An 11,547-nucleotide genomic window follows, 5' to 3' on the forward strand; every position below is an offset into this window, starting at 1 on the left:
AAAATAGATGTGTATACAGTGTGTAAAATAGACGTATGTAGTGTGTAAAATAGAGGTATAAAGTGTGTAAAAAAGAGGTATATAGTGTAAAATAGACGTGTATACAGTGTGTAAAATAGAGGAATATAGTGTGTAAAATAGATGTATGCAGTGTGTAAAATAGAGGTATATAGTGTGTAAAATAGACGCATGTAGTGTGTAAAATAGAGGTATCTAGTGTAAAATAGATGTGTATACAGTGTGTAAAATAGACATATGTAGTGTGTAAAATAGAGGTATATAGTGTGTAAAATAGAGGAATATAGTGTGTAAAATAGGGGCATATAGTGTGTAAAATAGAGGAATATAGTGTGTAAAAAAGAGGTATATAGTGTATAAAATAGAGGTATAAAGTGTGTAAAATAGACGTGTATACAGTGTAAAATAGAGGAATATAGTATGTAAAATAGATGTATGCAGTGTGTAAAATAGATGTATGTGTGTCTCACGCTCAATGCGTGAGAGTTGGCAACCCTGTAAAATTGAGGTATAGTGTGTAAAATAGAGGAATATAGTGTGTAAATTAGAGCTATATAGTGTGTAAAATAGAGGTATATAGCGTGTAAAATAGAGGTATATAGCATGTAAAATAGAGGTATATAGCATGTCAAATAGAGGTATATAGCATGTCAAATAGAGGTATATAGCATGTCAAATAGAGGTATATAGTGTGCAAAATAGAGGTATGTAGCGTGTAAAATAGAGGTATATAGCATGTAAAATAGAGGTATAAAATGTGTAAAATAGCGGTATATAGTGTGTAAAATAGAAGTATGTAGTGTTGTAAAATAGAGGTATATAGTGTGTAAATTAGAGCTATATAGTGTGTAAAATAGAGCTATATAGTGTGTAAAATAGAGCTACATAGTGTGTAAAATAGAGCTACATAGTGTGTAAAATAGAGGTATATAGCGTGTAAAATAGAAGTATATATATAGCATGTAAAATAGAGGTATATAGCGTGTAAAATAGAGGTATATAGCGTGTAAAATAGAGGTATATAGCATGTAAAATAGAGGTATATAGCATGTAAAATAGAGGTATATAGTGTGCTCAGAGGGACTCAGATCTCAGTATGGCAGCACAGCTGAAAGGAACCAGAAGGAAACTCAGACATGAAGCTCTGTGGAACATCAACACTGCGACACTCAGTCAACAAATCTGACAACATCACAACATCCCAGTTTACCGGAACTCTCCGTCATGTAGGTGAAGAACCCCAGGCCAACACCTTTACCTGAGATGAGAGGGATTTAACAAAATGCCTGAAGATGAATAAGGTTTTCAGTAAATATTGATGAATAAGGTTCTCAATAATATTGAGGCAGTGTCGTTGCCTTAAACTGACCCGGAGGTTATTCCATGGTGTGGGAGGTTTTATGTTTTAAGGGAGCTTATTTCATTATTCAGTGTACTCATAAAGAGCTAGACCTTTTGTTCCAAGCAGACGTGGTAGATTATGACACACCAAGAGTTCACTAATGTAACGTGGGTCAGGACTGTTAATAGCTTTGTAGGTCATTAGCATTTCATTAGTCAATACCAAATTTTACTGAGCGCCACTGTGGCTAAGATTAAAATGAGTAATATGATCAAAGGGTCTAGTTATAGTAAGAACTCTGCTGCATTCTGAACAAACTGGAGTATTACAGTAGTCCAAACTGGATGTGATTAACACACAAACTAGGTTTTCATCATCATATCACAATGACTGACTTCAAATGAGACGCTGGGATCCAAATTGCACAAGTCTACCATTAAACATGGTGTGATTTGGAAATTCTTGGAGATTGGTGGTTGTGGTTCTTAAACAGTGGGAGCACATACTCCTGACTGTATGTGGACACTTTTGTCTTATTAGGATTCAATGAGAGAACGTTTCTCCACATCCAGTGGTTTCCATCCTTTACACCAGGCGTACTCAACTAAATTTGTCCGCGGTCCAATTTTGGCAGATACCTGTGACCTGAGGTCCGGTGCGGCGGGGGGTGGCGAACGTAAGTTTTTGAGCGGCGGGGGGGGGGGGGGTTGGGGTGCGAACGGTGGAGGCGATTATACTTTCGCGAGCGTTACTGCAGTGTTCTCCGAAACGATAGGCGTTTTGTCCGAAACGATATGTGGTAGAAACACCCCTCAAAACAGGGGAATGAACATTTACCTGACCAATTTTAATGTTGCTATATGTTTCAGGTTTGAAAAGTGCTGGAATTTAGGTTAAAGTACTTTAAAATGCTTGAAATTGTAACTACTTGGTTTCACAACAAATAGCTGTCTGACTGAATAGTTCTCTTGTATTAGGTTAACAAATACGAGCCTCTTGTAATTCCAGGACGAAACATGAGAGAACGTTAAGACGTGAAGATTGGGCCTTTTTTAAATAAACAACCATTAAATAATGTGATAAAAAGCGAATTATTTCGAGTATATGTATAAATATTTAACGTAATTATGTTTAACATGCTGGGAAATATTGAAATGGACCTTGAAAGTGACGTACAAGTGCTTTAATTCCACCTTATAAAGGTGTATGAACCCTGAAAACGTGACTTTGTTCATTGCGCTGAAGCGCGGCGCGAAGTTACAAAATTCGGGAGGCGCACGACCTCTCGAACCGACAGCGCGCGAGGCACTCGCGCACACGCGGAGCCACAGCGATTACGTAATTTTTGCCGCGCGGACCCTCGCGCCGCTCGCGAAGCGTCAACCAGGCAGGCTTGTTGTTGAGCGGGGGGTGGCGAACGTAAGTTGTTGAGCGGGGGTGGCAAACGTAACACTCGTGACGGAGTGTTTTTTCAATAGCCCTGAAATAAATGCTACGGTTTTGTTTTGGTCCGTATCCAGTTAATCAGGAATGAGATTGGGTCCGGACAGGACTGCGTTCGGGTCCGGATCCGGACCGCGGTCCGCCAGTTGAGTACCCCTGCTTTACACACACCTGAGTCTCTGCAGCACAGCAGTGGAACCTAGCACAGTGTTTACGTATAATTTCAGCATATTTAAGGAACCTAGTATAACAAACAAACCAAACAAAAAAATGTCTTGTCTCCGGACTAACGCCGGATCCGTATGGAACAGTCTTAAGCCTGGTTTATACTCGACGCGCCGCGAGCGGCGCGAGGGTCCGCGCGGCGAAAATGACGTAATCGCGGTGGCTCCGCCCGTGCGCGAGGGCCTCGCGCGCTGTCGTGGCGCGAGGTCGTGCACCTCCCGAATTTTGTAACTTCGCGCGCGCGCCGCGCTTCAGCGCGATGGACAAAGTCATGTTTGCCGGGTTCATACACCTATACAAGGTGGAATTAATGCACTTGTACGTCACTTTAAAGGTCCATTTCAATATTTCCCAGCACGTTAAACTTAATTAAGTTAAATATTTATACATATACTCGAAATGAATCGAAATAATTCGCTTTTTTATCACATTAGTTTATGGTTGTTTATTTTCAAAACGCCCAATCTTAACGTCTTCACGTTCTCTCATGTGTCGCCCTGGAATTACAAGAGGCTCGTATTTGTTAACGTATCGTTTCGGACAACACTGCAAAGCCATATTTACGTTTGATGCCTGATGTGTATATATACGGTCTCTGGTCAGGTAAAAATGTTCTTTCCCCGTTTTTGCAGGGGTTTTTTATTCTCCACTGCCACCTATCGCCACCTATCGTTTCGGAGAACACTGCAGCGACGCTCGCGACGTTCGCGAAAGTATAAACGCCTACACCGCTCGCGCAGGGTCGCGCGAGGTGGGCGGAGCCGCGCGCTACGGTCGCTCGCGAAAGTATAAACCAGGCTTTACGGTGAAGGTGTTAGATGGAGCTCGAAAAAAATTGCAGTAGGCTACTGGTGTCCAGCAAGTATATCTCTTGATACGGAAGACGGAGCCGTTCCAGAATTTGATCACTCTCAACAGTCCACTGATAAAGAAAAATGTGATTATTCAGACACAATATGTGGGTGTATATGCGATATAACCAGCAAATATAATATTTGCGCTGGATGCGAGTTCTCACGAGCAGCCACCAGACGTTTCACCTCTCACGGCGCTAAAACAGCACACTCACGTATCGACAATGTAATAAAATATACACTAGCAGCACTAATGGCCTGCTTAAATAAAATCACAAACAACTATACAATTTGAACTACAAGATATATACATTGGATGGCAGAAAAATTCAATATCAAATACATTTACAACAGTTAACAACAAAACTGAACTTGACGTTAACCACTGCATATCGGGCTGTTTCCCCATAGCTAGCATAAAGCACAACGTGGTCGGTACATATTTTAGAACTCAGAAATAAAATAACTCTACTAAGTAATAATAATAAAATAACAAAGACATTTTCTTACCTGATAAAGAAAAATGTGATAATTCAGACACAATATGTGGGTGTATATGCGATATAACCAGCAAATATAATATTTGCGCTGGATGCGAGTTCTCACGAGCAGCCACCAGACGTTTCACCTCACGGCGCTAAAACAGCACACTCACGTGACCTAGAGGGGGTGCTGCATTACAACTCTAGACCCACAATTACAGGTAAGCGGCAATTGGCTATGTGCGTTAGAGGTGGTTACGTATTTCCGCTTTGGGTTATACCGGCAGACCTACTTCCCGTCTAGCGTTTACCGGGTAATTCCACTGTGTCTGTGAGGAGTTTTTCGCTAAATAAAAATGAATGTCGGCGCGAGCGTTTTTCAGAAACGCGAGGGGGGTGCTTCAGAGCATTGTTCGGTACCACTTTGCTCTGTTTCATCTCGGTACAACTCGGTGGTGAGTTTTCATTCTTTTCCTGAGGACGAGACGCTTCGGAAGAAATGGCTCGTCAAGATCCGCCGGGAAAACTTTGCCGTCACGAAGCACACTAAAGTGTGCAGCACTCACTTTACGGAGAGTGATTTTGTTGTGGGCACTAGCCGGAGACGTTTAAAGAAAGGCTCGGTACCGGGCGTGTTCGAGTGGAACCGGCATACTCAAACCAACCCGCGACTCAGTGTTTGGGAAAGAAGAGAAAGGCCATGTAACGTGAGCTCTCTGGATGACGGCTCGGCGGCGGAGTTACGGGACGTGTCATTACAACATCATGATTACGATGCGACGCCAGAACCCGGAGCCGTAGATCTTCTCATTATGAAAAATAAGGAACTTGAAGAACAACTGCAGCAACTAAAGGCAAAACTGGAGGATCTCTCTGTCAAACAACGCTTTGGTCTGCAACGATTTGTTGGATCAGACGACGACATTCGTTTTTATACGAGGTGAGTTAATTATTTACTATTAGCAAATTTCCTACGTTAAAATGGCCATTTATCTCAAGAGTTATTATTATTATAGAATTATTATTGATTGCATTTTGCACCAGGTGTTTGGAGCAGGGAAAAAAAACCTTAAAGTACAGGCTTAGGATTATAAAACACTGATTTAGCTAACTTGTAGCTGTGTTTGATTAGATCATGACCCAAATAGCTCCCCACTCATTGTGTAGTGCACTAAATAGAATACAAAATTCGTTTTATTTACAGGCAGTTAATGTACTTTAAGTTTAGCAGGCGAACGTGCAGCAGTTGCTTCAGTCCTAAAATATATCCCTGGTGTATTCAATGCACTATTTGGATGTTGAAAAGACTGGCTAAAATTCACTTCGTCATTATTTTGGTACTAACAAATACTTGCATTTTCTTAAATCAGGTATTTCACCCTTGCTATCCATGTTGACAGTTCATGTTTTTTCTCCCTCACCCAGCTCTTAACACACCCTTACAATGTTTATCCGTAAGAACAATATGGTAGAGGTGTGTTGAGAACTGGATTAGGGAAACACATGCACATGTCTGGTGGAGTGCAAGGACCGACTTAGGAATCAGTGTTAGTTATATATATTTTTTTTACCACACACTAGATTTGCCACATATGACCATCTAATGGCCTTCTGGAGTCTTATTGAGCCATCAACATCCAAAATGCTTCGTGTTGGTCAGGCCAGTGGAGGCTCCCACTTGAGTGCCCTTGAGGAAGCGTTGTCAAGACCCACTGTAAGTACAGCTGTTTTTATTTTTCTTTCTCATATTTAATGTGTCATCTATACATGCCAGTCAGAATATTATGACCACCTCCATGTAAATCAAGTCTTTGTGGATGTTCTCAGTTGCACTGATCATATAGGTGAACTTTAGGGTGGTAGATCTCCAGGACCAGGATCGAGCACCCCTGATCTACAGTATCAGACTGTAGTCTGTACCTTTTTGTATACTTTATTGACCCTATTTAAACACTACAGAGCAGCTATTATTCAGGATTGGATCAGATAAAGCTTGATCCAATGTACATTTTTAAACACTGCTTGCTAAAAAAAGTCCACTAACCCAGTGTTTCTCCAAACCTGGTCCTGTGCATTCCCTGAACATGAGTGCTTTCACTACTTTAACACCCCTTGCAACTTGAAGTGTGCTGGGAGCAGCGAAGACACTAAAATGTAAAGGACAGGGCGTCTACAGGATCAGGATTGCACTTACCAATAATTTACAGCCAAAGGTATGTGTGCAGTGCTCTGTGAACACTGATGAATATCTAGATGACTTAGAAACTGTGCACAGACAGATCAGTTATTGTCTCTGACTTTACACCTACAAGGTGGACCCACAAAGTGGAAAGTGTGTGGACAAAGCCACATTACCACACCACTACCACATCAGGGTCACGACAGTGCTGGCAACGCTCACCCAAACAATAGCTGCTATTTACTGTAGAACAGGGCAAAATCTGGTTAATAAAGTATACAGAGAAAGATTACAGTCTGATTATTGTATAACTACAAAGTGCTATATGATCTGATTCTATATAACCTAATTAACTGAAAACATCCACAAAGAGTATGGTTACAAGGGGTGTTCATAATGTGACCGGACTGTGTATATTATTTTAATCTTTTAAAAATATAATTTGTGTATGTTTTCTTTGTTTTTGCCCAATCCAGAAGCTAACACCAATTGATGAGCTGTTCCTCTTTCTGATGTACTTGTCGGTTGGCCTAAAACAGAGGGATCTTGGGCACAGATTTTTTATTCACCGCACCACTGTGAGCCGGATCATCATTACGTGGGCCAACTTCCTTTACACCCTGCTGGGATCCGTGTGTATCTGGATGCCACCCGAAGTCATCAAGGCTCACCTGCCCAAGGAGTTCTCAAGGTACCCAGACACACAGGTAGTGATTGACTGCACAGAGCATCGCTGCCAGACTCCATCATCTTTACTGCTGCAAAGTGAAGTATTTTCAACATACAAGTCCCACTGCACTTTCAAAGGTATGTTGGGGATGGCACCACATGGAGCTGTGACATTTGTATCAGCACTTTACCAGGGGTCTATCAGTGACAAGGAAATCTTCAGGCAGTCAGGCATCACATCTCTACTGACACCTGACATGGCCATTATGGTAGACAAGGGATTCCTTGTTGATGACCTGGTTCCTTGTAAAGTACACAGGCCTGCTTTCCTGCACAAGAGAACACAGATGCTAGAAGATGATGTGAGAGAGACCCAGCATATTGCACGTCTAAGGGTACATGTGGAGAGGATGATTAGACGAATTAAAGAAAACAAACTATTTGACACTGTAATACCACTCTCCATCACAGGAAGTATCAATCAAATTTTTACTGTGGCATGTCTTCTCTCCAACTACCAGAATGGTCCTCTTGTCAAGAAATGGGCCTCGGATGGTGGAAAGGGCTGTATGAGTACAGAATAGATAACATTTGCTCTTTCCCAAGGATACTTTTTACATTCATGTACAGGGCTTTTTGTTATCATTTTAGAAATGTTACCGAATTTCCCCTGATGTTTCCCTGCTGCAATTAAGGCTTTCATGATTTGAAGTAGGTTTACTAAATAAGGAAAAACAGCAGGGCAATAGTACTCCAGGACCAATGTTGGAAACCTGTGATAAATATTTAAGGGTGCATATGCATGTTATCCATGTATTTACTTTTCATGTACACTTACTTTTTGTAAATAGTTATTTCACATCTAATGGGCTTCACTTTTAATGTTTAATATTTAATATAAATTTTTCACTTGTTTGTACTTAAGCTTGAGGAAATGTAAAACAATGACAAAGTGAAGGAAAATAAATACTTTTATTTTGAAACAAAGTACTTGTGATTTGTCTATTGAGTTGTTTTTTTTTAATATCAGAACTGTGCCAATGACATTCAAATGTTTTTCTATTCTACAGATCCTTATCAGGGTTATTAGAACATTTTAAACAAATACAACAATATATACAAACTGAATTTATAGACATCTGGGCATGTATATGTAAAAAAAGAAATGGTCCACCTTTTGTTTAATGGTGTTAATTACCTCTGCATCTTTCAATATGCGCTGCACCAACATGTCCTCCTCAGCAAAAACAACAAAGTCACACCAGTCCATTCCGGTGATGAGCATCTGCCCCTGGATCTGCCAGTAGTAGTTATGATGACGCTTCAGCTGCAGTGTGCCCTGCTTTGCTTCTAGGTAAGAGCAGTCAACATAACTTTTGACATTAGGGCACTTTACCTCAACAAGGCCGTACTGTGGGTTTTCAGTGGGGTCATACACAAGACCATCAGGAGAGGAGCCCATCCAAGGTGCATCTGGGTGAACCACAAATCCACAAGGGTAGACGTTGACATGTCTGGTCTGGCTGTATTCTTGAAGAGCAGCTGGCTCCATAGCAATTCCTCTTCTCATAGCAGAGGTTTGATAAGATCCTTTCAGGATCCTGTCAGCCAGATGCTCCCCTGAACTTTGTCCTCTAATGGAACAAATTTCCCGGAAACGTGAGGAAGTTAAACGTGGCTTTCTAAGCTGATGCCATTCTCCACATTCACTTTGCTTTCTGGTTGCGCACTCAACTTTATGTGCCATTTCCCAGGTCATGGTAAGAGACTTGAGGTGGAGCTGTTCTTTTTCACTGCAAACAAACATGCAGTCTGAAGATGCCAGTCTGTAAACAACCAAAGGAACAGCTGGAGGCAGAGGTGCATCATGGCAGGGAGCAATGTAATCTTTAGCCACTGGCTGCTGGTAAGACAGAGGACTACCAGCTTGCACCATTCCAAATGCACTCTCAACCAGTGGATGGTCTTGGGAGATGCCCATCGTAGTTATCAATGGTGCAGTTTGAGGAGGAAAATCTCTGTAAACCTCAGACACACGGAGGACAGAGAGGTCTGGCAGATCTCCACACACTGCTTTGTAAAGTGTGCTCCTGTGAAAAAAGAGCGAGAGTTTTAAATTCACTCCTTATCAATTTAGATTTACAAATATTATTAATTTGCCATCTCATTCTTACCGTACACCCTCAAAAACAGCTCTTTGCTTAGGTCTTGCTGAGAGAACTGCCATTTTATCCACAGGCCCTGGCTTCACACCCTGTTTAAGATACATATCTAATGTAAGTGCTTCTCAACCCTGGTACTGAAAGCCTATGATCTAAACATTTTAGTGTTTTATCTGCTCCTAACACACCAGATTCAGCTAACCACCTAAGAAGCCAGTCCTTCTTGGGCTAACGTAGGTGTGTTAGAGCAGGGAACATTTACAGAGCAGAGGATCCTAATGATCAGAGGTATATCTACAGAGATCACTATTTATTTATACTCATACTGCTAATGTGCATGGTTGAATAACTCAACCTGTACTGTGGTATTTTATATTCATTTGTATGTTACTGTAATGATGCATACTAACGTTTGTTTATGCAAAACAGGACTTCCGTTATGGTGAGTAGGTATAATTATTGGCCACTTTAGTTTGCACAATACTTTTCAGGAAAGAAAAAAAGATCATTCAATTTCTCTGCATAGATTGATTGTCTTAACTCCACTCATCTATGGCCCAGACCACCCCTGAGGAGATATTATATGGGTGGTGGATCACTGTCAGCAGTGCAGTGACGTATGTGCTTTTTATTTTTAAAATCAATTACATTTTGCAGTCTTAATATCCCATATGATGTCTTTGTAATTTAAAATAATTAGTATATGACTGCATTCTGTGTTTATTGACATTTTTCATAGCACCCTACATTTTTACACAAATGTACAAAGTTTAGAATATTATTACTTACCAAAGTTCTTGGCTTGTGCCATTGCTGCTCACTCTCTGTGCAGCTCAGGACAGGAGGAACAGCAGGAACTCTTAGTTGTGAATAATGTGCAGTTTGATAAAGCAATGCCACCACATGATTGCACAAAGTTGTCCCAGCAACACATGAGCAGGAGCAATGAAGCAGTGAAACTGGTCTCGAATCATCTAAACAAATCTGCAAAAATACAAAATGTAGCAAATACAATGAAAAACAGTATCAAGTGCAATTTAATTAAAAAAATAATAAAATCAGCCAGGAAAGGCTATATAATTAGAATACACTGTCACTAATAGTCTACAGTGTTGCCTAATGTGGCCCTCATTTGACATCAACAATTTACTAGCTTCAATAGTATGTACAATAAAGTAAATCAGGAAACATCTGAACAAATATAGTTTCTGGGGGTTTTGCTTTTAACATTCACTTTTCCTGACATTAAGTCATACTCACATTGCCAGGTAACATTACTCAAAACATTACTCATGCATTTTCACCAACCAAATGTTTTTAATCCCCATAAACATAAATCTAAAAACAACATTCATAGCATTTAGCTTCTAAAGCACTGTCACCCTACACTCAAGCTGTGTGGCTTCTCCGACTTCTTCATTGACCTAAAACAGGTCGCCCTCACACATATCTCTCCTGTCACCTGATCTTTGTTCGACACTAAAATGCAAATAAAAGAACAGACTTATTCACAGTATGTGCTTAATAGTCAAGTGAGATAACTCAGTCCTGAGACAGGTTAAACGGCAGTTTAAACCGCTGTTTAACCTAGTCATGGCCAGGCTAAACAAAGGAATCTGCCGGGTTTGTGTTTATCTTGAGTTTAATCTGTTAGGAAGTTTAGTGTTCAGACACGACCAGCTAGCTAATACACACACACATAATGCTAATGTTAACACTACGTGTAGCTGTGTGCTAGCGCTAACAGAACACTCACCTTCGTAGTTGTCAATATAACTAGATATGTACATCTTGAAACCTTTCTCTTTCTTGCTCGAAGAAGCCACGGCATGTGTTTTGACGATCCGATGAACATCATTGACCGTCATCCGAGGGAGGTCTTGCAAACACCGCGTGTAAAATGTCATTGTTGATGTGTCTCTGCAGTCGCGCCTGAGATAACCGGAAATGATACTGCCGGTATATGCGAATGCGGAAGCGTTACGTGCACAGAGCCCATTAGTTGAGAAACGTGCCTGAAATGCCAAACTAAAAGAATTTTTTTTTCTTGAATAAAACAAATAGCAACAAGAAATAATTAATTAAATACACCACTTTGTGGGTGGGTTACACTAGCACAGTGTTTACGTATAATTTCAGCATATTTAAGGAACCTAGCACAGTGTTTACGTAT

The 11,547-nt window shown here is 40.7% G+C and overlaps 2 protein-coding genes across 4 annotated transcripts; one reads left to right on the top strand and one right to left on the bottom strand.

The window, feature by feature from the left end:
* The first annotated feature begins 4,700 nt into the window (after positions 1–4,700).
* On the top strand, positions 4,701–8,134 carry LOC143488754 (uncharacterized). Of its 2 annotated transcripts, none has more exons than XM_076987637.1 (3): positions 4,701–5,304; positions 5,946–6,078; positions 7,020–8,134. In XM_076987637.1, the coding sequence occupies exons 1-3, from the start codon at positions 4,721–4,723 to the stop codon at positions 7,794–7,796; spliced, it is 1,494 nt and encodes a 497-aa protein (XP_076843752.1). In that variant the 5' UTR covers positions 4,701–4,720; the 3' UTR covers positions 7,797–8,134. The 2 variants fall into 2 exon arrangements, with proteins under 2 accessions (XP_076843752.1, XP_076843753.1); XM_076987638.1 differs by having other exon boundaries at positions 7,083–8,134.
* A 178-nt stretch (positions 8,135–8,312) lies between these two features.
* LOC143488781 (uncharacterized) lies at positions 8,313–11,320 on the bottom strand. 2 transcript variants are annotated; one of them, XM_076987682.1, is made up of 5 exons: positions 11,131–11,320; positions 10,762–10,853; positions 10,164–10,358; positions 9,387–9,466; positions 8,313–9,302 (listed from the first exon to the last, which is right to left on the bottom strand). In XM_076987682.1, exons 1-5 carry the CDS (start codon positions 11,279–11,281, stop codon positions 8,342–8,344), a joined length of 1,479 nt encoding a protein of 492 aa, XP_076843797.1. In that variant the 5' UTR covers positions 11,282–11,320; the 3' UTR covers positions 8,313–8,341. The 2 variants fall into 2 exon arrangements, with proteins under 2 accessions (XP_076843797.1, XP_076843798.1); XM_076987683.1 differs by lacking the exon at positions 10,762–10,853.
* Positions 11,321–11,547: the final 227 nt, after the last annotated feature.

The sequence above is a fragment of the Brachyhypopomus gauderio genome, unplaced genomic scaffold, assembly GCF_052324685.1.
Source record: "Brachyhypopomus gauderio isolate BG-103 unplaced genomic scaffold, BGAUD_0.2 sc54, whole genome shotgun sequence".
In the NCBI taxonomy this organism is placed as follows: domain Eukaryota; kingdom Metazoa; phylum Chordata; class Actinopteri; order Gymnotiformes; family Hypopomidae; genus Brachyhypopomus; species Brachyhypopomus gauderio.

Coding starts and splice junctions, on each gene's coding strand:
- LOC143488754 (XM_076987637.1), top strand. CDS start 4,721: ATGAATGTCGGCGCGAGCGTTTTTCAGAAACGCGAGGGGGGTGCTTCA. Junction 5,305..5,945: donor GACATTCGTTTTTATACGAG/GTGAGTTAATTA, acceptor ACCACACACTAG/ATTTGCCACATATGACCATC. Junction 6,079..7,019: donor AAGCGTTGTCAAGACCCACT/GTAAGTACAGCT, acceptor TGCCCAATCCAG/AAGCTAACACCAATTGATGA.
- LOC143488781 (XM_076987682.1), bottom strand. CDS start 11,281: ATGACATTTTACACGCGGTGTTTGCAAGACCTCCCTCGGATGACGGTC. Junction 10,854..11,130: donor TTATATTGACAACTACGAAG/GTGAGTGTTCTG, acceptor TTTGCATTTTAG/TGTCGAACAAAGATCAGGTG. Junction 10,359..10,761: donor AGAAGCCACACAGCTTGAGT/GTAGGGTGACAG, acceptor GTATTTTTGCAG/ATTTGTTTAGATGATTCGAG.